This window comes from Mixophyes fleayi, chromosome 8 (genome assembly GCF_038048845.1).
Source record: "Mixophyes fleayi isolate aMixFle1 chromosome 8, aMixFle1.hap1, whole genome shotgun sequence".
NCBI lineage: Eukaryota > Metazoa > Chordata > Amphibia > Anura > Limnodynastidae > Mixophyes > Mixophyes fleayi.
This window is the reverse complement of record NC_134409.1, coordinates 55,246,832-55,271,772: the sequence shown is the minus strand read 5'-3', so window position 1 is coordinate 55,271,772 and position 24,941 is coordinate 55,246,832. Positions and strand designations below refer to the sequence as shown.

Sequence of the window (24,941 nt, the reverse complement as noted above, 5' to 3'; positions counted from 1 at the left end):
TGGGGTACAGCAGATTGATGTTATTAAAATTATTATTTTTCCAATACCAAGTTAAAGTACTTTTGGCATTAGAATGACTGAATTTCTAAAACACAAATTGGCTTGAATGCAATATAAAATTAACACAGGAAGTGCAGTGCACACAGGTTGTCAAACTAAATTTATTATAAAAAAAAAAAAAAAATTGATATTATTGAATTCTGTGGTGTTTTGGGGTGTTCTCTATTCCTGACTTTGATTTATTAAAAGACAACTAGACAAAAAAATTGTAAGTTGTTCCAAAAAATATATTTCACTTGTAACATTCACAAATATATGGAGAAATGTTCCCATACTGGGGCTGCGAGATTTATAAAAACGTTTGCAAAGAAAAAAAGTGGCGCCCTTAGCAATAAACATTTGCTTTTATTTTCCAAAGTGCGCTAGAAAAATGTTGAAATCTGGTTGCTATGGGATATATCACTTTTTGGACACGCATCTTCCTAGATTCTTCCTAGAATTTTTATGTATATATTTTTGAATGCTGCTAGTGGATCTTTCATACACCGCAATTTCCATGTTGGGTTCAGTGGTCCATTAAAAATCAGCAACTTAGATACAAAAGAAATCACCAAGTTTACAACCTTCCCATTCTCAAAGAAGCCAGTGCCAGACCCACACATAGATATTAAATGGCAAAATGTAAAAAAAAAAAAAAAAATGGCACTCCAAAAGTGGTATAAAGTCACCTTCCCATACTGGGGATAATGCATGGAATAGTGGAGGGCAGTGTACTGTCATGCGCTCAAAGCCAGAGGACAAAACTGGAATCATACTGATGCGTGAAGCTATGTCTCTTATCCATATGTCAAATTATTGCAATATGTTATACTGGCTTAGTTTCATCAGTGTATGCTATGCACTTTACTTTCTTCCTAGCCACACCAACTTGGAGGCTTCAATCTGTGAATACCAGCTTGAACCCTGTTGACTTCTTGAAGCCACTGGAGCAATAGAATGACAAATAACAAATAGGACCACGATAATTCACTGCTTACCACCACTCTGGGTCCAATGTGTTTCTTCACTGCTTATCTTGTTGGACTTGATTTAATATATCTGTGTGGATGTAGCACTGTTGGGCTGGGGGGGTTGGAAACAGCATTCGTGTTGTCTCTAAACCTTTGCTGTTGCTTCGTACAACTAACAAGATCCTTGGACCCCCTACATCTCCAGGTAAGGCTTAAGACACAGCACTTGTGTAAAATGTGCTCACATAAAGCCTGAGTCATTAAGGAAAGGGGCAAAAAAAAAGAAGAAAAAAAAAAAAAGAAGAAGAAAAAAAAAAGTAAAATGCTCCCGGCTACAAACCATGTTACAATGCATGGGTTGCAAATTAATTTATTATTTTGCACATAAGCTAAATACTGGCTGTTTTTGAAATTTAAAAGTTGATCTAGGACATGCCCTACTCCAACTATAAATCTCTCCCCACTTTTTAAGATTACCTCCCCCTCCAATGCAACATGGCTTTGCCCAGGTGCAAAGTTACTCCTTTTTTATGCTTTGCTCTCCTTAATAACTCATGCCCAGAATGTATTTGTTCATCTCTGGCACAGTAACCTGATCCTGCCTCCATTAATGCAGTAAAGAATAATTTATCAACGTGGATTATATTTTATATTTCTTATTGTCTGTGTGACAGATCTTACAGGAAACTTGATAGCAGATAACACATTTTTGTGTGTTTATTGATATAACTATCCAGCTTTTAGCCAATTATTTTTTCCAGGCTACTGTTCAAAATACTATACCAGTTCTCATAGGGCCCGATTTAGAGTCAGACACAAGGATGCAGTGTTTGTTCCACAAAGGGAATTGTAAAGTAATGTGGAGCACAAAATATATTGTAACTTCAAAATGCTGAAATCTGCTGAGAGTCTCAGAGTAGTGAACATTCACAACATTTTCTGTTTTAATACACTGAACACTTTGTAAATGTCATCTTGAAGATATTGCTGTGTCAAATGGAAATACTGTAATTTTATTGTATGCACCTACAAACTTTTTTTGCATTTTTTTCAAGGTTATGGAAATAAGTAGAATATAATTTCTTAGAGGCACTTATAAGGATGCGTGCATTTGAATCTTACCTCAGTTTTATTGATTGTGACTGAAAAATAAAACGAACAACAGTTTGTGTTTCCTTAACTTCTCTGAGTGTGTTCATTGCCTACTGGTTGGTTGTCAAGAGGCAGAACAGCAGAGAGAGAAGATGGCAATTCTGCATTTAGGAGGACACTGGAGACACTGACAGTCAGATCAGTACAGGCTGACAAGAAGAAGAAAACAGAGGACGGGCATGTATTTCCATTGGAGGCAATATATTAAAATGACATCAAATATTGTTAGGAACTTTCAGTCCAGATGAAACCCAAGAAGTTTCTTAAATACTGGAATTTGTATTTAATTAGTCAGACTGCTCCAAATTAATTGAATTCTTAACATAAAATAAGCGAAAAGACAGCAACAAGTGGGCAGCCATAGTGATGCAACCAATGTGGATCAGTGAAGATCACAGTGAGATAAGTGCAGGGGATAAGAGGATAGTGTCAGATAACCTCTACAGAGTGTGATTACATTACTGCACCAGGCTCCAGCACGGAATTAAGACAGATATATTTCATGGATGAATCATTGACAATATAGCGCACAATAAAATATATGAAAAGTTGCCTGTGTCCTGCATATCTTTGCCCTACAAAGCATTCATCCACGTGCCCCTGTGATGATTATGCATGTTCAGGCAACAAAGAAAGCACACAACAAATGCTTTTATGTGGTGATTAATTCACTGAGTGACTGCTGAGTGCATCCTTTATCTTCTATAACGTTCTGTAGGTATTTCTCAAAAAGAGGGTAAAAAAAATGCACAGTATTGCAATGGAAAAAAAGAAGAAGAGACAGCAGGAGAAGAGTCTTACTAGGTGCTAAAAAAGATTGGTGAGGGTAGTTTGAGAAGGGCTTCCAGACTCATGTGTGTCCATATTTGGGGTAACGGATCCCCCGATATTGAGGGAGGGGCTGGTGAGGTCTGATAATGTGGATGCAGCACCGGTTGGTGTTAGTGCAGCACTGTCCGCGGATGCTGGAGCGCTGAGAGAGGAACCTTCAACCTTATCGCCTCCCCCATTCTCCTGCCGTAAAAGGTTCCTTCTGAATTTCGCCCGTGCGTTTTGAAACCAAACCTGCAAACCAATCCCAGGGCATTCCTTTTACCGATTATTTCTTTCTTTCCCAGATTTCTAACTGGGTGTGCTTTTTAGTTACTTCTTAAAAGACTTTTACCTTACTCTAAATGATATCTACAAGAGGCAACCTTTCCACAGCCAAAACTCACACTCAAACTGAAAGGGACCATTTCTATTGCACTCAGGGCAAATAAGCCTATATTTCTAATTTAGGAATTTGATTAGTTTCTGTGTGTGTAATGAATATAATTGCTATACAATACATGAAATTTGGCTACAGATGAACAAGGTTGATTCCATTGCATTAGATCACCAACCTGTCTTTAGTGAGTGGAATTATGTTGTCATGAGTGAAAATAGAGGTCAGTGAAGGAATAAAATTAATATTTGCCTAGCAAGTGAGACAGAAATCCCAATAAATTGTGATACAATGGGTGAAACTGCAGCCATGTGAATGAGACAGCAATGTATAAGTAAATCTATCATTTAGCTCAGGCCTATCCAACCTGCGGCCCTCCAGATGTTGTGAAACTACAAGTCCCAGCATGCCCTTCCAGCTATCAACTGGTTGTCTACCTGCAAAGCATGCTGGGGCTTGTAGTTTCACAACACCTGGAGGGCCGCAGGTTGGACGGGCCTGATTTAGCTAATAGGTTTGTTAATGAAAATAATTGAAAAGAACTTGTTATTGCATGAGACTGTCTTTTGTTATGTAAATTTGCTTCTCAGGTATAGATCAGTGTTTTTTATTGAGCTACACTCCCTTGTGAAATTGCCTCCTAGGTCTGCCTTCCAAAAAAAAAAAAAACTATTTCAGTGACAGACCTTATATTACTATACACATATGTACATAAGGACTTTTCCTTGCAAAAGCAGTCAGCAGGCTAACTTTAGTCCTGACACATTCAGCAGGTAAAAGTCTTAGTAAAAAGGGGAAATGTATATAAGGTATTATACTGGTATTTACAAAAGGAAGAAATAGCAGCTCACCTGAAGGACCCTTTTGGTTAATCCTGTTTTCTGAGCCAGTTGTTTCAAATCCTTTGCATCTGGATTGTGGTTTATGGCAAAATACGACTTCATAGTGCGGAGCTGGTGATGTTTAAAGGAGGTACGCATACGTTTCGATTTTTGAGATTGAGGGTATGATTGGTCTCTGTCCAAATCTGTGTCATTCTCATTGCAACCTGGAAAGAAAAGCAGGCGATTTACGAGAATTTTGTTGTGCTCCCCACAATTAGACATTTATTGGCTTATTTGTGTTTTGTGACACTTCAAAATGAAGTTGCATATCTGATCTTTGTCTGAAAAACACAGTAAAACACCACCACATAAAGACAAGTTTAATCTGTCCTAAACGGTAAATTATTTAGGGCATTCATATAAAAGTTCCACATCTCTGCCAGTATTTAAGGTTTTAGCAAATTTAGAAACACCTGCTGTGCTTCTTTGCTCCACTTTCTGTTTTATCACAAGAAACCAAGAAACATAACAGCAGACCTAATTAAGTAATTATCTACTGATAAAAATGTTTAAAGAAGCTACAACATGTAAAACACTGATGTAAATAGATCTCCATATTATAAAAACGCTTTTCTTTTGGTATTTATCTGTAAAGGAGATATAGATATAGATATAGATATAGATATAGATATATAGATATATATCTCAACCGTACAATTACTACTCATGACAAAGCATGTGTGGGCAGCATTGAAACTCAAAATTCATCTGCCACCTCTATAGAGGAAGTATTTCCCAAATGTCTTAAACCAGTGATTCCAAACTAGATGTTCTGGAACCCATGGGGTACTTGAAGCGTTCCCTGGGGGTTCTAAAAAAAAAAAAAATGAAAATATCAGTAATGGCTGCACTACTGATCTTATTGTCAGGTGGATGGATCTACTTGTGATGTGTCTCCTGGCCGGTGACATATCAAGTGCAGCCAGGGAGCCAGGAAGGGAGGAGGTAGAATGATCAGAATGGCCTGTCACTATATGGAGCGCTGCAGCTTGCCACAGATTTATTGTAGCTAGTAAGGAATTTGTAGTTCCACAGCATACTTGCCTACTCTCCCGGAATTCATGGCATTGAATAGCGGGGCTTAATAGTGTTGTTAAGCCCCACCCCCGCTATTCAATACCGTGAATTTTGGCATTTTATAGTCGGGGCGGATCTCCCGGGGGAAAAGTTTTGAAAGTTGGCATGTATGTTCTACAGTATCTGAAGATATGAAATATTACTATAGTAATATTGTAGTCTATTCTTCTTTGCAGCAATTTCAGTGGGCTAGATAGCTTTTTGTTTAGCTTGTATATGCGTGCGCCTTTATTTGGCATTTGTTCAGGGGTGGGAGGCCCAAGAACTAATGGTACACGCAAGACCACTCATTTCTTAAGCTCCCCTTGGTTAGAGGACTGCAGATCACTGCCTCCTCTTGAAGTACATACTTTCACTAATCAGTGAAAGGCACACTTTTGAACAAAAATAAAACCATGTTTCCTACCCATACTTTCCAACTCTCCCGGAAAGTCCGGGAGACTCCCGAAATTCGGGTCAGTCTCCCGGGCTCCCGGGCGAGCTGGCATTTCTCCCGCATCCCAGGTTTCACCGAGAATCGCTTCATCTCGGTGATTCACGCCATTTTGGAGGGCGGGAGGGGGCGGGGCGAAGACAATCGCGTCATTTTGGGCCCGCCCCCGCGACAGGGTCACGGGGGCGGGGCCAAATGACGTGATTGGCCTCGTCCCGCCCCTTCCCAACCTCCAGTCACGCCCCCTCTCCTGGAAATCCGGGAGTTGGCAAGTATGTTCCTACCTAGTAAATAACAAATATAAACCAAGAGAGCTAATCCCCTCTTTGAGGCTAGAATGGACAATGAATCACTGGTTAAACAAGGGAAGTAAAAATATTGGCCTTGACACAAAATGCAGCAGCATCAACTTTTGACTGATCAGCCATGTGCTGAATCGCCACCTCCCCTCCAAAACATCTTTATGACTAACAAAAAGATAATCTCTCAAAATGCAAGAAAATAAAATATGGCAATGATTACGTCAAAATTGGTTTTACATATATTGGGCATCAAGAGCAACTAAAACGAGAGTGTGTTTGTGGTGGAGCGCTACAAAACATTTGGGGGGTTCCCAGGGGGGGGGGAATCTGTAGGGGGTTCCTAGTGTAAAAAAAGGTTGGGAAGCATTGTCCTAAACAATGGACCTCTGCCATTCTGCTAGCAGGTGACAGTGATTTTAAATATTTATTTCAGGATGACATTTCCTTTAAGGAAAGCTGTTGTTACGGTCTATTAGTAGCCCCCCCCCCCCCACACACACACTTCCCCACCAAGCTCTACGCTGCCCCATTTTGACTTATGTCAATAAGACTGAACATAATGGAGAGTTAGCTTCTGCATCATGCGAGCTCCACTGCACAATGCAGGGATATCACACAGTGCATATAATCAGACAAGTAGGAGGGAGCGCACTGCACTGCATTCGCGTGGTCTCCCTCCTATCTCAGCGGGTTCTGGGCTTAGTGACAAATGTAAGTGGGACATCTTAGTTTTATGTGGGCATGTTGGGGAATTTTGGAGCAAGTGAGAGGTCAGAGTGGCTTTTGTGGGCATTTTTTGACAAGTGGGAGATCTAGCGGTATATGCAGGCATTTGTTTGGCAAATGGGGGTCTGAGGGTCCTGACTGATTTCTTATGTCAGGTTATATTAGATTTTATGTTCTGTTATAAATATAAAACATGTGAGTGCTATCACGATGCTGCCCTGTTTGTATATTGAGTTTTAAACATCATAAGCCAATTCAAAATAATGGTTAATTACTGACTTAAATGTTATACTGCTCCTTGGACTGAAAAATCCCTTTAAAAACACTAAGCGGAGTGATTTTCTCCACAGAACTATAAGGAACATGACCACTGTATGTGCATGTGTTTGTGTATACCTCCTATTGGGAGATACTGTGTGTTCCACTAAGTGATGCCCCTTAATGCTGTGTATACCAGCAGCAGGTGTGTGAGACATTGAAGGGATGCTTTCAGGGGAGGGTGCCCAACACATCTGAATCACTGGACATGCCCGAGTGACATAGCATGCTCCAAATGTATCTCGCCTTGTACAGCATGAACACACCCTCTTTTCAGGGCCATCTTCTCCATTGGGCACGATGGGCAGCTGCCCGGGGGCCCCACGGGCAAGGGGGCCCCATAGGCATGGCTCTTAATGAGAATAAATAATCCTGCAAAAGAAAAAAACTTGCAAAAAAAAAACTACAAGGGTCACTGAGCAAGTACATCTATCTATCTCAATCTCTATATATCTATATCTATATCTGTATCTGTATACATCTATATATCTATATCTATATCTAAGGGCCCCGGTGAACTGCTTTGCCCGGGGGCCCATTATGTTGCTAAGATGGCCCTGCCTCTTTTTGTGCATATATACTCTGTCCCCAATCCTAAATCATAATTGTTGGGAGGAAGGACTTATGTTCATGTGTTGTAAAATACCACCTAAATGAACAAATTTAGATCACTTGAAGTTCAATATTAAAATCTTTTTATATATTAAGCAGTCCTGCACCTTACCCATGCTCCTAGCAAGGAGCACAATGTTCCCCCCAGCACAAGAAGTTAGATATTACATGCCTACAGACCCCAACGTCATCTAAATGTAAAGCTAATATTGTTTCCTTTGATGAGCCACTGATGATTCTCCAGCTGCCAAGTTATTTTTGTTCTTCGGTGTAAATAATAAAAAACATATAGCTCAAAGTAAAAAAAAACTTATCTTAATTATAGTCTTGAAATATTTCTGCATAATACACAAGGGATATTAATATATTTATATGTTTCTGTAAATATCATCTGCTATTAGGTTTTACTAAATGCAGAGCTTTAAGACTTAAGACCCCATCTTGTGTTGTTAGACATGTCTGTATGTAAGCAGGAAGTGTTGCCTAATTGTGCTGCCTTCTGATATGACACAGGTCTACTCTGCTCTCTGCATTAGATATTATTGTATCAAGAGCAGCTTTGGGGCCCATTCAATTAGCCGTGAGGTGGCATAGTAGCATCACACGTTGTATTTCCTCGTGACGTTCAGGTAATGATCTTCGCTCATAGAGGTGTAAGCAAAAATTAGCTAAGTTTACATTAGTATAATTGCCTTTTTTGGTGTGGATGAACACAACAAGCAGCTAACTGAATCAACCCCATTTTTGTCATATACAAAGATAATGGGAATTTCTAGATGAGATTTAAAAATACATGGCTAAAAAACACAGTTAGTGGCTAGAAAGAAGAAACAATATAGTTACTAAAAAATGCAAGATAGCCTGTCCAGGCCAAAAAATACTTTGCTACATAGTTTTTTTTTCACATTTTAATATTCCAAGCTAGTGTGAAGGCTAACATTTAATAACAAAACATTTCTGTGTTTCATTAAAGTTAACTTATTCAAAATAGAATATGAACGGCAAACATAAGAGGCTTGGCTTGCGTGAAGAATTATCTTCTAAATCGCTGTGTATTCTGAGGGACATTACCAAAAAACTGGTTAACGGGCATGAACCTCCCATCAGTAAGGCACATACTAGCTTAATCTCTTGGAAAATCCATGAAACCCAAGATTTCGGCAGTGCTCCCGGACTCCCAGTAGAGTAGGTCACCCTGCCAGACCCTGGCTACTTTCTTCTGAAGTAGACAGGGCCTTGATGACACAATCTGACGTGTATCCATGCAATGACACAAATCCCTTTATGTGCTTCAGCGGTGGGGGAGGGGCTGGGCTGTGATCACATTGTCACACCACCTCCACTTGTCCCTTGGACCTTGCCTCCGGGATATCCCCAAAGGAGAAATTCACAGTTAATATTTGTACATTAGAAAAAAAAAATGCAATTTAGCCTGACAAACTCTATGCGACTGGTATATTTAGTCTCCATCATGTAGCCTGCCCATGCTCTAACTGCAGGAGGAAGTGGACAGCTCCCGCTATCACCAAGATCCTTGGGAAGAAGGGAGGAAGCTGGGAGAAAAATGTACTTCCTTCCTCAGTCATCTGTGAGGAGACGTGTAATATCCAGAGAACACAAGGCACTGGGGGGGGCAAATGCCCCCAGTACTGCCTGCACTGCCACATGCACCATGCTTGTCAAAGACGAGTGAAGAACTGAGTGCACTGTGAGCAAATAGAGTGAGCATTTCCTGCTTGCTCCTATACTCAGTAACAATCATAGTCGACATCTGTCTGGGGAGATGTTCACACCACATTTCCAAAATGTGTAATAAGTTTCTATAAATGGCCTCCAAACAGGCTACTTGTGATTTTCATACAATTCTGTGCATAAGATGTATTTATATGCCTAAACTACAGACCCATAAACATCCCTCCCCTTCACACTTCTGTCTTGATTACGAATGTGGACCACAGGTAAGAGAATCGGTTATGTAGCTTAGTAAATCAATCTACAAGTATGGTTAAAATAAACGTTTTTGATAAAATGCAGCCAAGAGGCCATTAGGGGGCACTGCAACACTGCAGCCTGAAACTTTTCATTTTATTATTCTAGACAAATAAGTGCCAATATCTAAGTAAAGTATAATTATAATACAGTACTGAGTGCTATTATTTTAATAACCTGCCAATCATTTGTTTATGTTCATTTTAGATTTTATAATTACAATTAAGAAAATGTATGTATAAGGGGAGAATATTTATATTTAATACTATGTACTATGTAATTTTGATAGTAATACCATCTTTAATCAAAACTCAGCTCGATCCCTATGAAAATCAATTTCTGCATTAATTATAATATACATGAATATTAGAACTTTGGAAACTTTCCAGCATTATTGCACATGTGTAGTGAATATTATAGTATATGCCATTAATGCACTAATCTTACATATTACTGTTTATAGCTGGTTGTTTGTAGGCAAATTATACATTTTATTTTATAAGATTCTTAACCTCTTCTAACATAGATTCTGGCCTTGACTCCAGTACCACAGTATTATTACAGTTGTAGACCACTTCCACTCTAACATTGTGCACTGGTGAAACCTTTGGACTGAAGTTGTAGAATGTTTGTATTGTTCAGAGTAAAACTAGTTATTGCTGCAATAAGGTCTAGATCATACTTGCCAAGTTTCCGGGTGAGGGGGCGTGACTGGAGGGCGGGAGGGGGTGGGGAGAGGCAAATTGCGTCATTTTGGCCCCGTCCCCCGTGAAACCCATAATTTGCATCGCGGGGGGGGGCCAAAATGACGCGATTGGCCTCGCCCCGCCCCCTCCCGTCCTCCAAAATGGCGTGATTCACAGAGAATCGCGTCAAATGACATGATTCTCTGTGATATTCAGGATCCGGGAGAAATGCCAGCTCGCCCGGGAGCCCGGGAGACTGACCCGAATTTCGGGAGTCTCCCGGACTTTCCGGGAGAGTTGGCAAGTATGGTCTAGATATTGCTTAAAAATAGCTTTGCAGAAATCAGAATATCAATATCCTCTAATAAAAACAAATATTTATTATCAGTCCTGGTTTTTTTTGCTTCATTTATTAGCTAATGAAATAGTATTATCACAATATGTGTTTCTTAAAGAAAAGTCTGCTTTAAAAACAAAGAAAACAAAACAAGATATGTTGGAATAATTTGTTGTACTTTTCTCAAACTGTGCACCATGTTAGTTTTCATTTGCAATCCTAGGTGTAAATAGTGAGAACTATACACTAGAACCAAAAACAACAATCATGGCAACCATTGTGATAAAGCCAAAGTTTAAACAAAGGCAGATCCCCACAAAAATGGATCTTAGACTGCAGACTGAGGGCTTCATTTACAGTCGGATGCAATTTACATTGAAGTCACAAGTGTAAATTGTATCCCATTATTTACACAGTTTTTAGAGTGGCATGGATCTTTAGATCCGTGCGACTTAGAATACGGTGCAAATTGCACAAACACTCCTATTTATCTGCCTTATGGGTCAGCGTGAAAGGGTATCCATACACAGTGCCCTGTAAAGCAAATAATTAAATGAAAAACAAAAATTCTTGTTTTCCCTACAAACAGCACAAGGGTTGATTATGCTGTTTGGGAAGGGGTGCACACACTTTTATTTATATTAATTATTTTTTACTTTGTTTAATATATCAGGGTCTGTTGCACCAGCTGAAAGCACCAGCAAAAGACACATCTCCTAGAGACCTCCTATCTCTGGTTGCTTTCAACTCAAAATAGCATGTAAAGAGTGTGAACACACCTTTACATTGCTAGGCTCGCCCACTACCTCCCCCGTTCCACCTCTCTAAGCGCTGAGAGGTGCAACTGGGAGATCCGTCTCAGTCGGAGTGCAAACGGAGACGGATCTTTTGGCCAAAAGTGCTTTTTCCGCTGAACAAAAGGACTTGCGTCTGACTGTAAATGAGGCCCTGAGTGTTATAGCTATTAACGCAGTAATAAAATGGGGGTTTCTAATAACCGTTTCCTCACGCTAAACCACACAGCCGTCGTGCTTGGAGTGAAAGGTTGACCCTGAATTTGTATTTATTGTTGATGGAGTGTAGTACCTTCTTTTAGCATCCAGATGTCACTGTGGCAATTGCTGTCTATATAAAATATCACCCCACATACAGCAATAGAATCAGTGGCATCTGCAAACTATAAAAGAGCAAAAAGTGTTAATAAATTTGAATGTTGCGTCATGCATCAATGGTAGTATACCTTTTTCCATTCCTTGGGAACTACTCTATAATATATATTCATGTATTCAAAATGCCCCTTTAAGCCAGACCTGTAAGTATCACTTATTTATCTGCATTAAAGAATAACTAAACCTCAAATGTCCAAACACATTGTTTGAATTCCGTTTTATATTTCATTGTGTAATATAGTTTTCCCCAGTGCCTGGTTTCAGCTCACCGGCCATGTCAGAGACATTTTATCTTAATGTATTTTAATTTGTTTTATTCCTAACTGCTTACATCCCCACATCAGTAACATGAGGTATGTGTGTACACATTTATAGAAGTATACAATATGTGAAGGTTTAGGAAATGCAGATTATAATGATACATTTGCACCACAAAGTAAAATTATTTATTCATGAAATGTCTAAATAGAAATGTACAGAAAAATGGCTAAGAAAATATTAAATAACAGCGATAAAAATGTATATTACTGTTAATATTTTACAAGACCCTACATTGCATATATATTCTCCTTTATCACGAACATTATTGTAGTAGTACTTTTGTCATTGCTGTTCATGTAGTCAAAGAATAAAGGCTACACACACAGCAACAGCAATGATATCAGATTATAAAGAGGTTTTATAACCCAATACATAAAATCCATTACTTTTGGATTTCTCCAATTTCCTTTTATTTATTTTTTAATTCTCAAAGAGATCAAGAAAACATGATGTTTATACAAGTCCTCTTATTGATATGACAAATATGCCCACATCTTGAATAAGCGACATCCCAATATTTTTTTAATTTTTTCAATACACTAAACTAGAATATATTAGAAGAGTTGCACATTTATGGATGGAGTTTTTTCCTTTGTCATAGTAAAATAAACAATCTGAATGGCAGTAAAAAATTTGCTCCAAACGGGTGACAGTAAACGATAATTAGGGAGAAATGACAGGTGTTTTTGTAGTCCCAAGCGGCAGTGAAGGGGTTATAAGATATCGTTGAGCTCAGGGCTTTACCGGATAATTAAGTGCTGGTTGTTGGCCAAGGGATTCCAGTGTCATTTCTAATTAATAGGAAATAATTAGCACAGGAGGTGTCCTATCCATCTACATCACGCATCACAGGATGCACATTTTCCAGAAAGAAGGTAGTACAGAGCCAGAGTTGGCCAAAGTATGCAAGAGACGGGTTTTGATCCCATGTGGAAAACTATTGGCAATGAAAGGCTCCAGTTTTTTTTAAGCAACCATATAATGTATTGTAATAGATTCATTTTATATTATTATTAGGATCCTTGCTATTAGATTTATCTTTCATGGCAGAAAAAAGAATAATTTTCATGAATAGAGAGAGGGCTATAGGTGGAATATAGAAGTTACTAGTAACCAAATAATTGTACTAAAATGTTGCTTTCCAATCCGTACTCAGCATGAATCAGCACATAGGGATTAATGGCACAGTTCAATTTGTAATTTACCTCTGTTAAAGCTTTTTATTGGTTGACAGCATGATCACCTATTAACTGAACTCGTACTGTAGTGAAAACTATGGAAATGTCCCTCTTGCTAAACTGTAATATTAGGTGGTTTTCATTTATTAGAGTGCAACTAAATCCCCCATTTACAAAGTTGTGGCACCCAACTAAGTTCATCAAAACTATGTTTTAGTTAGTGAGATTTATTATATCATGTGAGTGGGGAGGCCCGTTATAGTGGTTCATAGCAATTTAACCATTCTCATCGAACAAACCCCACATCTTACCCTGCCACACCGATACACTGGGAGATGGGGAACAAAAATGTAACTGCCATCCCTAGAACAGTGTGGGACTGGGCCATCAGAAAACAAAAATACACACCACCCGGCGGAGCTCTCCTTGATGCGGTGGGGTGCCATTATAATATAATATCCATGCCACTTGATGGTGGAGGCACCAAACTCATGTACCAATTAGGGACAGAGACAATAAGACTACCTCTCCCAGTGCAATGGGGGGGCAGGAAAACGTAATAGCATTTTATTATTCTACTACTAAATCCTAAGTGCTCTTCATTCCCTATATCAGTGTTGGCTAACCTGTGACACTACAGGTGTTGGGAAACTACAAGTCCCAGCATACCCTTCCAGCAATAAGCTGCTATATATTGGCAAAGCATGCTGGGACTTGTAGTTTCACAACACCTGGAGTGTCACAGGTTAGCCAACACTGCCCTATATTCTCCAGTGATGAGACATGTATACAGGTAGACCAACTAAATTGGTTCCACGTACAGCAGGTGGGGCTGGTTGGTGATCCCAGCCAGTGCTATATTATTACGCCACCTATCACTGCAACAGAAGACAGCTAGGCATTCCCTTTGACTCCGTATCACACCAGGTATTGCAGGCTTAGTAAAACTGCATAAGGTTTCAGGTCTTTTACTATGCCATCTACACCACACACCAGGAGTAACTAGACGTGCATATCAGTTTGCTTCAAACATAGAAGGATTTAATGAATAGTAGCACAGACCAGTCTTTTCTAACTTTTATCATCAAGTTCATTGTTTTTGTTTGACTTTTATAAAGTATAAAGAATTTACAGGTCATGCGTTTACATAGCTGCAGGGATTCTAAATAATTTAAATCTGAAGTGTATAGATAGATATATTCAAACTTGTTTTTCTCTGCAGGCCATCACAGATAAAACATATATAAAGGATGATACTACTCAACCTGGCAGTGCTTATTAAATATTTCAACCGCAAGATATTTTAACATTTATTTCCTCTGCAGGTATCTATAAGCCCACTGTAATGCATTGTGCTTTTTCCAAAATGCACATTTAATGTCTCAGTTTCTGCTGAAAACATACCTGAAACTGCTACTAACAGATCCATTTTATATTGTATCTAGAGTAAGAGTGAAGAGACATCTCGGTAAAAACAAAAAAAATTGAAAGTAAACAAAAACAAAAAAATGTAAACAAAAGCCAATAAGTCAGTCAAATAAAAAAACATATCCTACTTTTATTTGTAGCATCATCAAAAGTTTACATGGTTTGTACTCTAGGAAAAATAAGCAACAAAGTTTTGGAGGTAAATAAATGGAACTGCATAAATTGTGTGATCATCAAAAGATCTTAAAAAATCATTTCTTTTAAATAAATGTTGCCCTTTGTCCCCCTATATAATTCCTATGAGATAAAATGCTATATGATCCAATTATTTATTACCTGGTTAAAAAACAAATTATACCGAAAACTTGGTTTTGTGGTATACAAGTAAAGCAATTTATTCTTAGCAAAATTGACACATGCAAATAATTGGCCTGGTTATTAGGGCCATCTAAGTGTAAAATGACTCTGGTTCATAAAAGGAATTGAACAGAAAGTGGGGGTGGGGATACTAGGACTAATGTAGGCAAAGTACATAATGCACTATATTGGAGTAGACTTTCACAGAAATATGGCAATATCCTGGAACAACTTTTGAATGGTTGAGTAAATAGAGCTTACAATTAAAGACAGCAGAGTACACTTCAGCCTCCTCTAAAAATGAGCAAGCATATGTATGGGTTAGGTTCCTCTTTAACATCACAATACATAAGGGAATCAAAATAAAATAAATGCTGATTTGTCTGCGGTGAATACAAGCAGGGCAGAAAGGTACTGTAGAGTGTTCTTACCTGATGTGTAGTTCATGATGTCTACTCCCAGAGCTGGACTCTTTCTCTTCCTGGGCCTCCCCTTCTGCACTGTACCTGTCCCATTGGTGAAGTAGGGAAGCGCAGACAGCCCTCCACCTTTGGCTGATAGCTCAGTATAGTTGAGCTGTGGGTGAAAATCTCCCTGGACCAGGAGCTCAAAGTGAGCCCGGCAGTACACAAGATTTTCCTTCATGCCAAAATGGTCTCCTGTACTCAGGGTCTTGTTACACGTGGTGCAAGTGAAGCAGCTTAGATGATAAACAGACTCTCTTGCTCTCATGACCATTTCTGACGCAGATATGCCAAGGTGGCACCGAGCACACCTCTGCACCGAAAACCTTCTGGAGACAAGCAGAACATTGATTCACTGAGGGGAGTTTACATTTAATCAATCAAATGACCCCACAATAGAAATGTATAGAAACACAGCTGTTCTTAAGATATATGTCTCTACCCCACAGCATAGTATTCTGATATGGTGGTTGTAGACAATTAATTATATATACACCATCATTAATAAGCATGCCCTGTACATAAAACATTATACGTGACATTTATCCTTCAATGGGAATGCATAACATACCCTAACCACACTGTTTTACAACGTAAACATAAGCACAGTTAAAACAATGGTTTAGCCTATGATGTTTTTTCTTTTATCCTTGTTTTATGGAAGGTCCAATAATCTAGTTTTATTTTACCTGTTGAAGTTGCTAAATGCAATTTTAGTGTATTTTATTATCATATATGCTGTATAGGTTAAAATATATTAAATAAGAGTATTTCAAACTAAATAGAAATGTATTATGATCTGCTGATTATGTCATATTGGGCAGGTGTACTGTCTTGTCTGAATAGAGTGTAACAGAATTGCATTATAATCATGTTCAATGGTCAGGTCATATACAGGGCCCCCACTACCATCGATCAAACCTAGACTGTACAGGGTTTTTAATGCCCCCTCAGTGCCCCACACAAAACACGGCCCTCTGACTTGAAGGAGAAGCAGCTAGGAGCTTCTAACTTGTGAAAGTGCTGGCTGCTGCTCAATGTCAGTGTAAGCTGAGATGCTTGGCAAAAATGTTACAGCCAAGGTACACTATCACTGAGAGCATGGGAGGATGCTATAGCAGGGGGAGGGGCTTATGATGAAAATCACGCGTCACCGTGGTCCCACCCCCTATCATGATAGGCTAGAACTGATCATGTGTGTTTAGGGGTGGGGCCAAACAACACAATTCACCGAGCCCCCGTCACCACACACACACCTGCCCCCCCCCATCTCCCAGAGGCAAAGTTGGCAAGTATGATAGATATATTGACACACAATATTTCTCAAATACAATCCCATATTCATTAGCATGGACTCATACCTCAGGTAGGGCACCTTAACCAATGATCACTGTGCACCCCATTCCCCAAAGTTGATAATGAGAATACTATGCACAAAAAACAATTGTCTGACAATAGCATCAGCATTCAAAGTCCATATTATCCAGCAATCGGTGGATGCTGCGGCAAGGGGTTTATGAAATTTGAGAAGATGGTACAGAGAGGGGCTTAGTACATTTACACCTGATAAAAGCATCAGTCAGGGTGTAAGTTGTTCTCATTTTTAGTTTATGGCTCCTCACCTTTATAAAACTCTCCATGTACCTTTATCATTTAAGGATAGCCATCTATGAATTTCTAGGGAATCTTCCAAGGAGTATATGTGCTTTCCTCTGAAATATACGTCAGGAACAAGTGCAACATTTTGATGGGGGATTACTTTCACCAAACTATTCAAAATATATGTGAACACATAGCCTAGAAACCATACAATACAGTACATATTCCCAGGCCCAGCAAAAGCTGTGGGAGTGCTCTAAGTGGTACTTTCTCCCTCAGGTGTTGCATGCTCACTTCCGCTGCTTCTTACCTAGGCAGGCAGAAGGTGGGGGTGGCATCCTCTGCTCAGAAAAATGAAAGTGTGGCACTCGGCTGTATCATCAAGCCAAGCGCCCCACTCCCAACTTATCACTGACATTGGGAACAGCAGCTGACTGCGTGGGGGCACCTCACAGGGCGCTCTGCGTGGGGGCACCTCACAGGGCATTTAAAAAACTGGGTGAGTGCCACTTGACTCATTCTGTATTTTAAGCCCCCCTAATCATTGGCACGGTAGGCAACCGCCTAGGTTCAACTAAGGGTACATCCAACCCCACATAAAGCAACCAGTATATATATGTCCTGCACTTGAAAAGTCTACAAATCATATTGCCCTGCAAAGAACAACCAGTGCAAGTGCACTTGTAGAGCCAGTGCAAGTGAACCTGTAGAGCTAGAAATGCCAGTGCCACCATTTCTCTTCATATTTTAATCAGTTATTCTGGGCTAGAGTGGAGAACATACAGACAGACCGACCAACAGATCAGATGAGTATGAGAAATGGTTTATCAAAACACATCTATCTAGAAAATGGTCTGTGTAAAGGCAAGCAATCCTATAATGCATACACTATAATGCATAAAACATGTATAGTACGTTTGGAAAAAGGTGACCGATAGAACGTGGGCTGTACTTTTCATGTGTTCAGAGGTAGCAAAAAAATTGAATAATTTTTTTTATTGTATTAATTGAATTGGTTCTGGCAGTATGGCATGAGTGTTCACATATGTATAGGACATATTTAATTAGGTTGGTATAGGGCAGCATAAACTATAAATACAGCGCTGGTTACACATATACCATATATTAGCTGTATATACTCTATTATCCGATATGCGATTCAGATGGTTTACACAGTGCTGTACCTGTAATAATCCTCTTTACAGTATATGCTTCCATCTTTTGCAAAACAAGTCAGTTCCGATTCCAAGGCCAGTTTACATTCACAGCATTTCAGACAGCGGAGATGCCACTGCTTGTCCACAGCCAAGAGGTAATATCTGTCAGAGATCTTCCCTCCACATCCTGCACACAGAGCTGGCTTCTCCGGGCTGAGTGGTGGCATTCTCTGTGGTCACAATGAGAGTAACACAAGCAGTTACTGTACAGACATTGTATTATGGGGAAGAGCAGTTATCACATTTATGTCAGTCACACAAGGCAATTACAGATGAGTAACACACAGTTATTCTACCTTTTTACTCACTTTACACCACTAACAATTTGCACAGAAGTTCCTCATTTACGAAGTGCGGGAGGTGTAGCACAAAATCCTCTTTGGCGATGCCCTGAGCAGGTGTTCCTAGTTTTCAATCAAAAAGCATTGGTTTACAGAATAAGAGTGTGTGTGTGGGGAGAGGGGCAGATCGGAGGATTTGAGCAGAATGAGAGTGTTACTTGCCAACTACAGTTTTGCAGAGCAGTGCAAATTTGAGATTTAGTTTTGCAGAGCAAGATAATGGACATGAGATAAAAGGGGTGGAGAGAGTGCATGTTTAAGGGTGTCCCTTGCTCGGATGAAGAGGGCACAGCCATTTCCACTCCATATAGGACAATGTTCTAAGCTAGTGGAGATCAGGTCTTATCCTTTAATGGGATGCATTTTGTACCTTCCGGTTGCACATCCGGGCACACTTTGCCAAATTTAAAAAAAAAAAAGTTTTAAAATACACGAAGTGCCACATCTAAAAGGAAAATAAAAGCCCCCCCCCACCCTTGCCCCGCCCCCACTACCCCCATTGGCCCAAACCAACTTAAATTAATCCATAAAGGCTAAACTATGTAATATTTTAGGAGGAAAATTACAAGTTTCATCTAGCGATGGTTAGGGTGGATCTAAGTGCTAAAAGGCTGGACTTTTGATGTGATGTTTACATATTTGCACATTGCGCCTGTATAGATTTTTATGCCTCTTTGCACAACTAAGTGCACTTATAGGTTGCAGAGGCAGATGTATTTTTAGCCAATATTATACAAACAATGTGGACAGCTATCATACTATGATAACAGTACGTATATTTGCCATACTCTTAAAAGTTTTATCAGCATATTACTGGCTGTTTTTCGAGAGTGAGAGCTATTGGTGGCCTAAAGCCCCATCTATCATTAGTGATAAAAATATGTACGTTCAGCCATATTCATCTACAAGAGAGTTAATCATCATAATACCTACACCCATGTGATTAGCAGCTGTCCTGGTATTATGTAAACTAGGGGTTAGGGGCGAACTTTCTCCAGCCTCAAAATTTTCCAACTTACTGTTTTTGGGTTCCAACTTTTATTTATTTATTTTTATATTTATCCATTTGCTAATTTGGCAATTTCCAATTAATAAAAGTTCAAACCTAGCGCCTAAACATGTCAATTGGTTAAATTAGCATAACGTGTAGTGGCACATGTGCTTATTGCTCACTCTGTGCATGATACACCCATCCACACAGACACTTGAGAACACAAGAGCGATTGAATGGGCTGGCCTTGCTAAATATTTACTGTGACGTGGCACAAAAGTAAGATATTTTAAAATTGATTGATGAATTTGCAGAAAATAAAAATTATAGAAACTTCTAATTTGAAATCTCCAATAATCTAATACATCAGTATATGTATACAGCATTTTATTTGTAAATTTTAAGAAAAGTTAAACATTAAAATCAATTTAAAATACATTTTAAATGCATTTTAAAGTGTTTTTCTGTTGGGTTTTTTTTTAAAAGGGGGGATGGGGACCTCTTAATTTGTGTATCCAAAGGCCTCTATGAACCTCTGAAAGGGCCTGGTTACCACACTCGCACTGCACACAGGCTGATGGCTGCTGCCACACTTGCACTGCAGACATTCGCTATTAGGTTTGATACAGTACAGAAGATATTGCTGGGTAGGGTACCATGAGAAACTCTGTATTGAGTAATTCAAGTGCCTGTTCGCTAAATAGCAGCGGCTGTATCCCCATGATGGGTATATGTGAAAGGTCCCTACCTATTATAATTCTGGGAACGATCAGAGAACAAGCCTAATGAGCGGATAGTGTATAGGTAGCAAAGCGAAGACGATTTTACACTATGCAAACGGGCGTACATGCAACTCAGCACCAGTCCCAGAATGTTTGTAGTTATCATATTCATATTACACCTAGAATAATTGTAGTTACTATACCAACAGAAAAATCTGCAAATTTGTACTGCACATGTCCACAAAAAAGCAACACACATATGAGCATATGCAAACTTACTAGCATCTGACACTAGCACCTACTTGCGACTGGAGAGGCGAGGAGGGCCCGGGTGTCTAATGTAGACTGAATACAGTAAAGGTGTGCTCACATAATTGTGAATAGATGCAGACAGACATGGAGACACATAAAGGTGTAAGTGTAGCATGTCCCGTGGCAGGGGCAGGCTGGACTGAGGGGCCTGGGGCGGGCATATGCCCCCTGAGCCAATTTCATAGTGGGCTACCTTGGGCTGGGTCACTGGGCCACCTGCATGTCATCTTCCTTTAAAGTGTTCTTAATAGGCTAATGAGTCGTGTTTTCCCCCCGTCTCATGGAGATTCGGCCTATTTAGGAGTAGGTTGCATCTTCAGATACAGAATGATCTTAGTTACTATATGGATATTACACACAGAGGGCTTGATGGAGAGTTTGACAGGTATGTTGAGCATCTGTCTCAACGTACTTGTGTAAAAAAAAAAAAAAACACACTACACATTTTTCACAGCAAGACACAGCTAAGCTGACCGTCATCACCATCAGCTTGCAACATACACAAGCGATTGAGCACCCACAATTTTTCCAACTCCAGACAGGCACATATGTGTCCAAGTCTCAGTCTACACATGTTGTATTTGCTCTAACATGCCCTTACATGCACCCGGTTCCATCTCTTCAATCGTAAGGTGCCACAAGCAGCCATAAGCGCAAGATGTAACTCAGTCTACATATGGTTGCAGCCATTACTACTGCTTTGTGGGCTTGTGCAGAAGTAAAAACGGTGTAATATACGCTAAGAGCACCATCTCTACATGAGCCCCAGAATGAAGTTACCATACTGACTTTAAGCACAGAATGAGGGTAGTTACCATAGTAATACAATACACAATCAGGGTAATTACCACAGCTATGTTACAAAGAATGATGGCATCCAGTACCAGTGTCGGATTGGGATATGAAAGACCCCACCCCAAGGAAAAACAGTTACAATTCTCACTTTAGAAATAATACACTCCATTTTATTACCATGACTATTCATATGGCCTAGTTTAGTTAAAGATTTTGTGACATTAGAGGGAAATAAAGTCATGTTTTCCTTTATTTCTTTTCTGGTATAAAAATGCTAACATTGCACACAGAGGAACTCATATAGGGTCGGACGCAATTTACACTGAAATTGTAAGTGTATCCCGTAATTTACACAGTACTTAGAGTACGGATGTAGAATACTGTGCAAATTGCACAAACATGCCTCTTTATCTGCCTTATGGGCCAATGTGCAAGTGTATCATGCACAGCGTCCTGTAAAGCAGATAATTATATATTTTTTTTAAAAAAGTTGTGTACCTCTCCCCCCAAAAAAAACAAACAAACAAAACACAGCACTGGGATTGGTTATGCTGTTTCAGAGGGGTGCACACTTTTTTTGTTATTAAGTATTTTTACTTTCTATTTTAATATTAATACATCAAGGTCTCTTGCACCAGCTGAAACCACCCGCAAAAGATACATCTCCTAGAGACCTATCTGAGGCTGCTTTCAAATCAAAATAGCATGTAAAGCGCGTGAGTGAACACGCCTTTACATTGCTAGGCTCGCCCACTACCTCCCCCGGTCCACCTCTCTAAGCGCAGAGAGGTGCAACAGGAAGATCAGTCTCAGTCGGGGTGCAAATGGGGTTGGATCTTTGGCCAAAAGTGCTTTTTGCATTAATCAGATGGACTTGCGTCTGACTCTAATTCAGGCCCAGAATGAGCATAGTTACCATACTGTCATTACATGGAGTTTTGCACTTTCCGCTCTTGAGAAATGCTTTTGGAATCTAGAAGTGCTCCTAGGTGGGCTGTGAAGTTGCAAACTCTAAAGAGAATAGCTATATAAACATGCAAAAGTCTTATGAAAGTACAACCTCCCACCCCTTTCATTAAAGAAAACCTTTGTTTTTTTCCTAAAATACTGCCCATTTTAACCTCACTTATGGCTTAAAGTAAACATGAGAGGGAGGGAACATTGGAACTATTGTTATAACTTTTTGTATGTAAAGCTTTTTCTTATATTGCTCAGAGTTTGCGTAGTTATACGCTTCACTGCTGAAGTGCAACATGAAGATGCAATATATGTCCTGTTATAAGTATAAGACGAGACCTGAAGACTTCCAGCTTAAAAAAGGGTGCAAAACTCAATTCTTTTGCACAGTGAAACTGCCCTGCGCCCTTCTGCACAGAAAGGAATATGCAATTTGAACCTGTTCATTTGGATAATCTTCTGCCACAAAAGGAAACTTAATATTTAAACTGCTCTACAAAAGTAGGTGCAATGGTGCATGTACTCCTTACTAGCAAGGAATGCCATTCCTCCACCTTACCCTTCCCCTTGGCCTGATGCTGCCACCTTGCTGTGTGAAACCTAAGTACATTGGCCGCAATCTAGGCACGCAGCAGGAATAAAGTTGATTCTGTGGTGTGTCGCAGCCATTTTGCACTTTGTAAACAACAGCCATAAAGTGAGAATTGTTCACAGCAAATAAGGTTGTTACCATGACAACGTCACACTCAAAGTGGGGTAGTTACCATTCTGACATAACCTACAGAGTGAAGGTAGTTACCATACGGATGTTACATAACATCAAACAAAATTCATATCTATTAAAAGTAGTACAAAGAAAAAAACGGAGTTGGCCATAGCAAGCAACTTTCGTTTTCTAAACAGCACTGGTCACCATGTTTTTTTCTTTGCACCAACCTTCATAGCTACCCCACAAAGTAAGAGTGTAGGCACCATACTGACATTAAAACAGCACAAGGATAGTTACCATACCACATAATGTACAACTACATATATGTACAGTGGGTGAGAATATATATATATATATATATATATATATATATATATATGTAATCCGCCTTATGTATAAGAGCAGTATGGTAACTTACAACACTGACATCATACACTGGGTGAAGCTATCTAGCTATCTTACTAATTTTACACACAGGATGGAGACAGTTACCATGGTGATATTGGATATACATGTAAAAGTCCAATATATAACAGCTATAAGAAGGGAAATGAGCACCAACGCTTTATTCCATAGATGAAGTATGAAGTTAAAATACAGTAAGAGACATTTACAATAGAACAATTACAGTACACTTTGTAGGCACATGCAGGGGTGGCATTTCTTAGTGATATTCATAGTACACACAATTGGCCGGCAGCTTTGGGTGATTCTTGTTTTGTATGGGTTTTTTTTTTATTAAACGATAGCCTTAGTAGTAACTATATTGTGTATTTTTGATTATTCCTTTTTCCTTGTTTGGCATCTCCTGTCTATACCTGTATTCATATACTGTGCAATGACTGCACAGACATTAATAAAAAGGCATGTGTAATTACTGTACTGACATCACTAACAGCTAGGTTACAGACACTGCAGGGCAGTGACATCATACAAGGGAAGACTTGTATTATTACAGTGACAAGCAATTTGTATCCAAAAAGATGAGGCGATAGTCCTACACACACACACACACACATTATAAATATAGTGCAGAGCAAACTCAACTGACACTGCATTAAAGGTCAATATGAGGGACTAAAATTCTGAGGTCACATCAGTTTTAGGCGGCTGCATGCAGACGGTTACCTACTACAGGCACAAGTATTCCCTTAGCTCAGTAGACCTCTATTTGTTTCAAACATCCAATTAGGTGAGAGGAAAAAAACAAATGAAAACAGTCTTTCTTTTATCCCTAACCTTACTGGCTGTTTGATAGGAACACATACTTATCTGGGGGGGAAATCATCCCATACTCTATAGGAAAAATACAATGTAATTTCAGATTACTCCTTTCATATTTTAATTGAAAACTACATGTTTAATAACTGCACTTGTAATATAGAGCAAGTGCAATATTTTCAATACCAAACAGAAATGCTACTCTATCTAAAACAGTTTATCTAAGCAATTTAAAAAGGGGGTTTGAGGGGCCAGTAACATTAGTGGCACAGGGCCATAAGTCCCTCTCCACCAAAAAAAACTAAACTAAACAAAAAACATACTTTTCATATAACTAACATCGAGAAAAAAAGTACAATTGCAATTATTATGTAAAATTGTTATAACATTTGATTAGTATTGCATCCTTTTGTGACAATTCATACTG

At 39.3% G+C, this 24,941-nt stretch overlaps 1 protein-coding gene across 4 annotated transcripts in view; it reads right to left on the bottom strand.

Moving 5' to 3' along the window:
- Positions 1 to 24,941, bottom strand: part of LHX9 (LIM homeobox 9) — a 36,968-nt gene that overhangs the window by 5,067 nt on the left and 6,960 nt on the right. For 2 of the 4 annotated variants that reach the window (XM_075182593.1, XM_075182592.1), the window contains exons 3-5: positions 18,434 to 18,636; positions 15,618 to 15,979; positions 4,221 to 4,417 (exon numbers count right to left, since the gene is read on the bottom strand). In XM_075182593.1, the coding sequence (XP_075038694.1) occupies positions 4,221 to 4,417; positions 15,618 to 15,979; positions 18,434 to 18,636 (762 nt within the window). Of the gene's footprint in view, positions 1 to 2,060; positions 3,228 to 4,220; positions 4,418 to 15,617; positions 15,980 to 18,433; positions 18,637 to 24,941 lie in introns of those variants that run through there. The other 2 variants (XM_075182595.1, XM_075182594.1) reach the window with 2 other exon arrangements.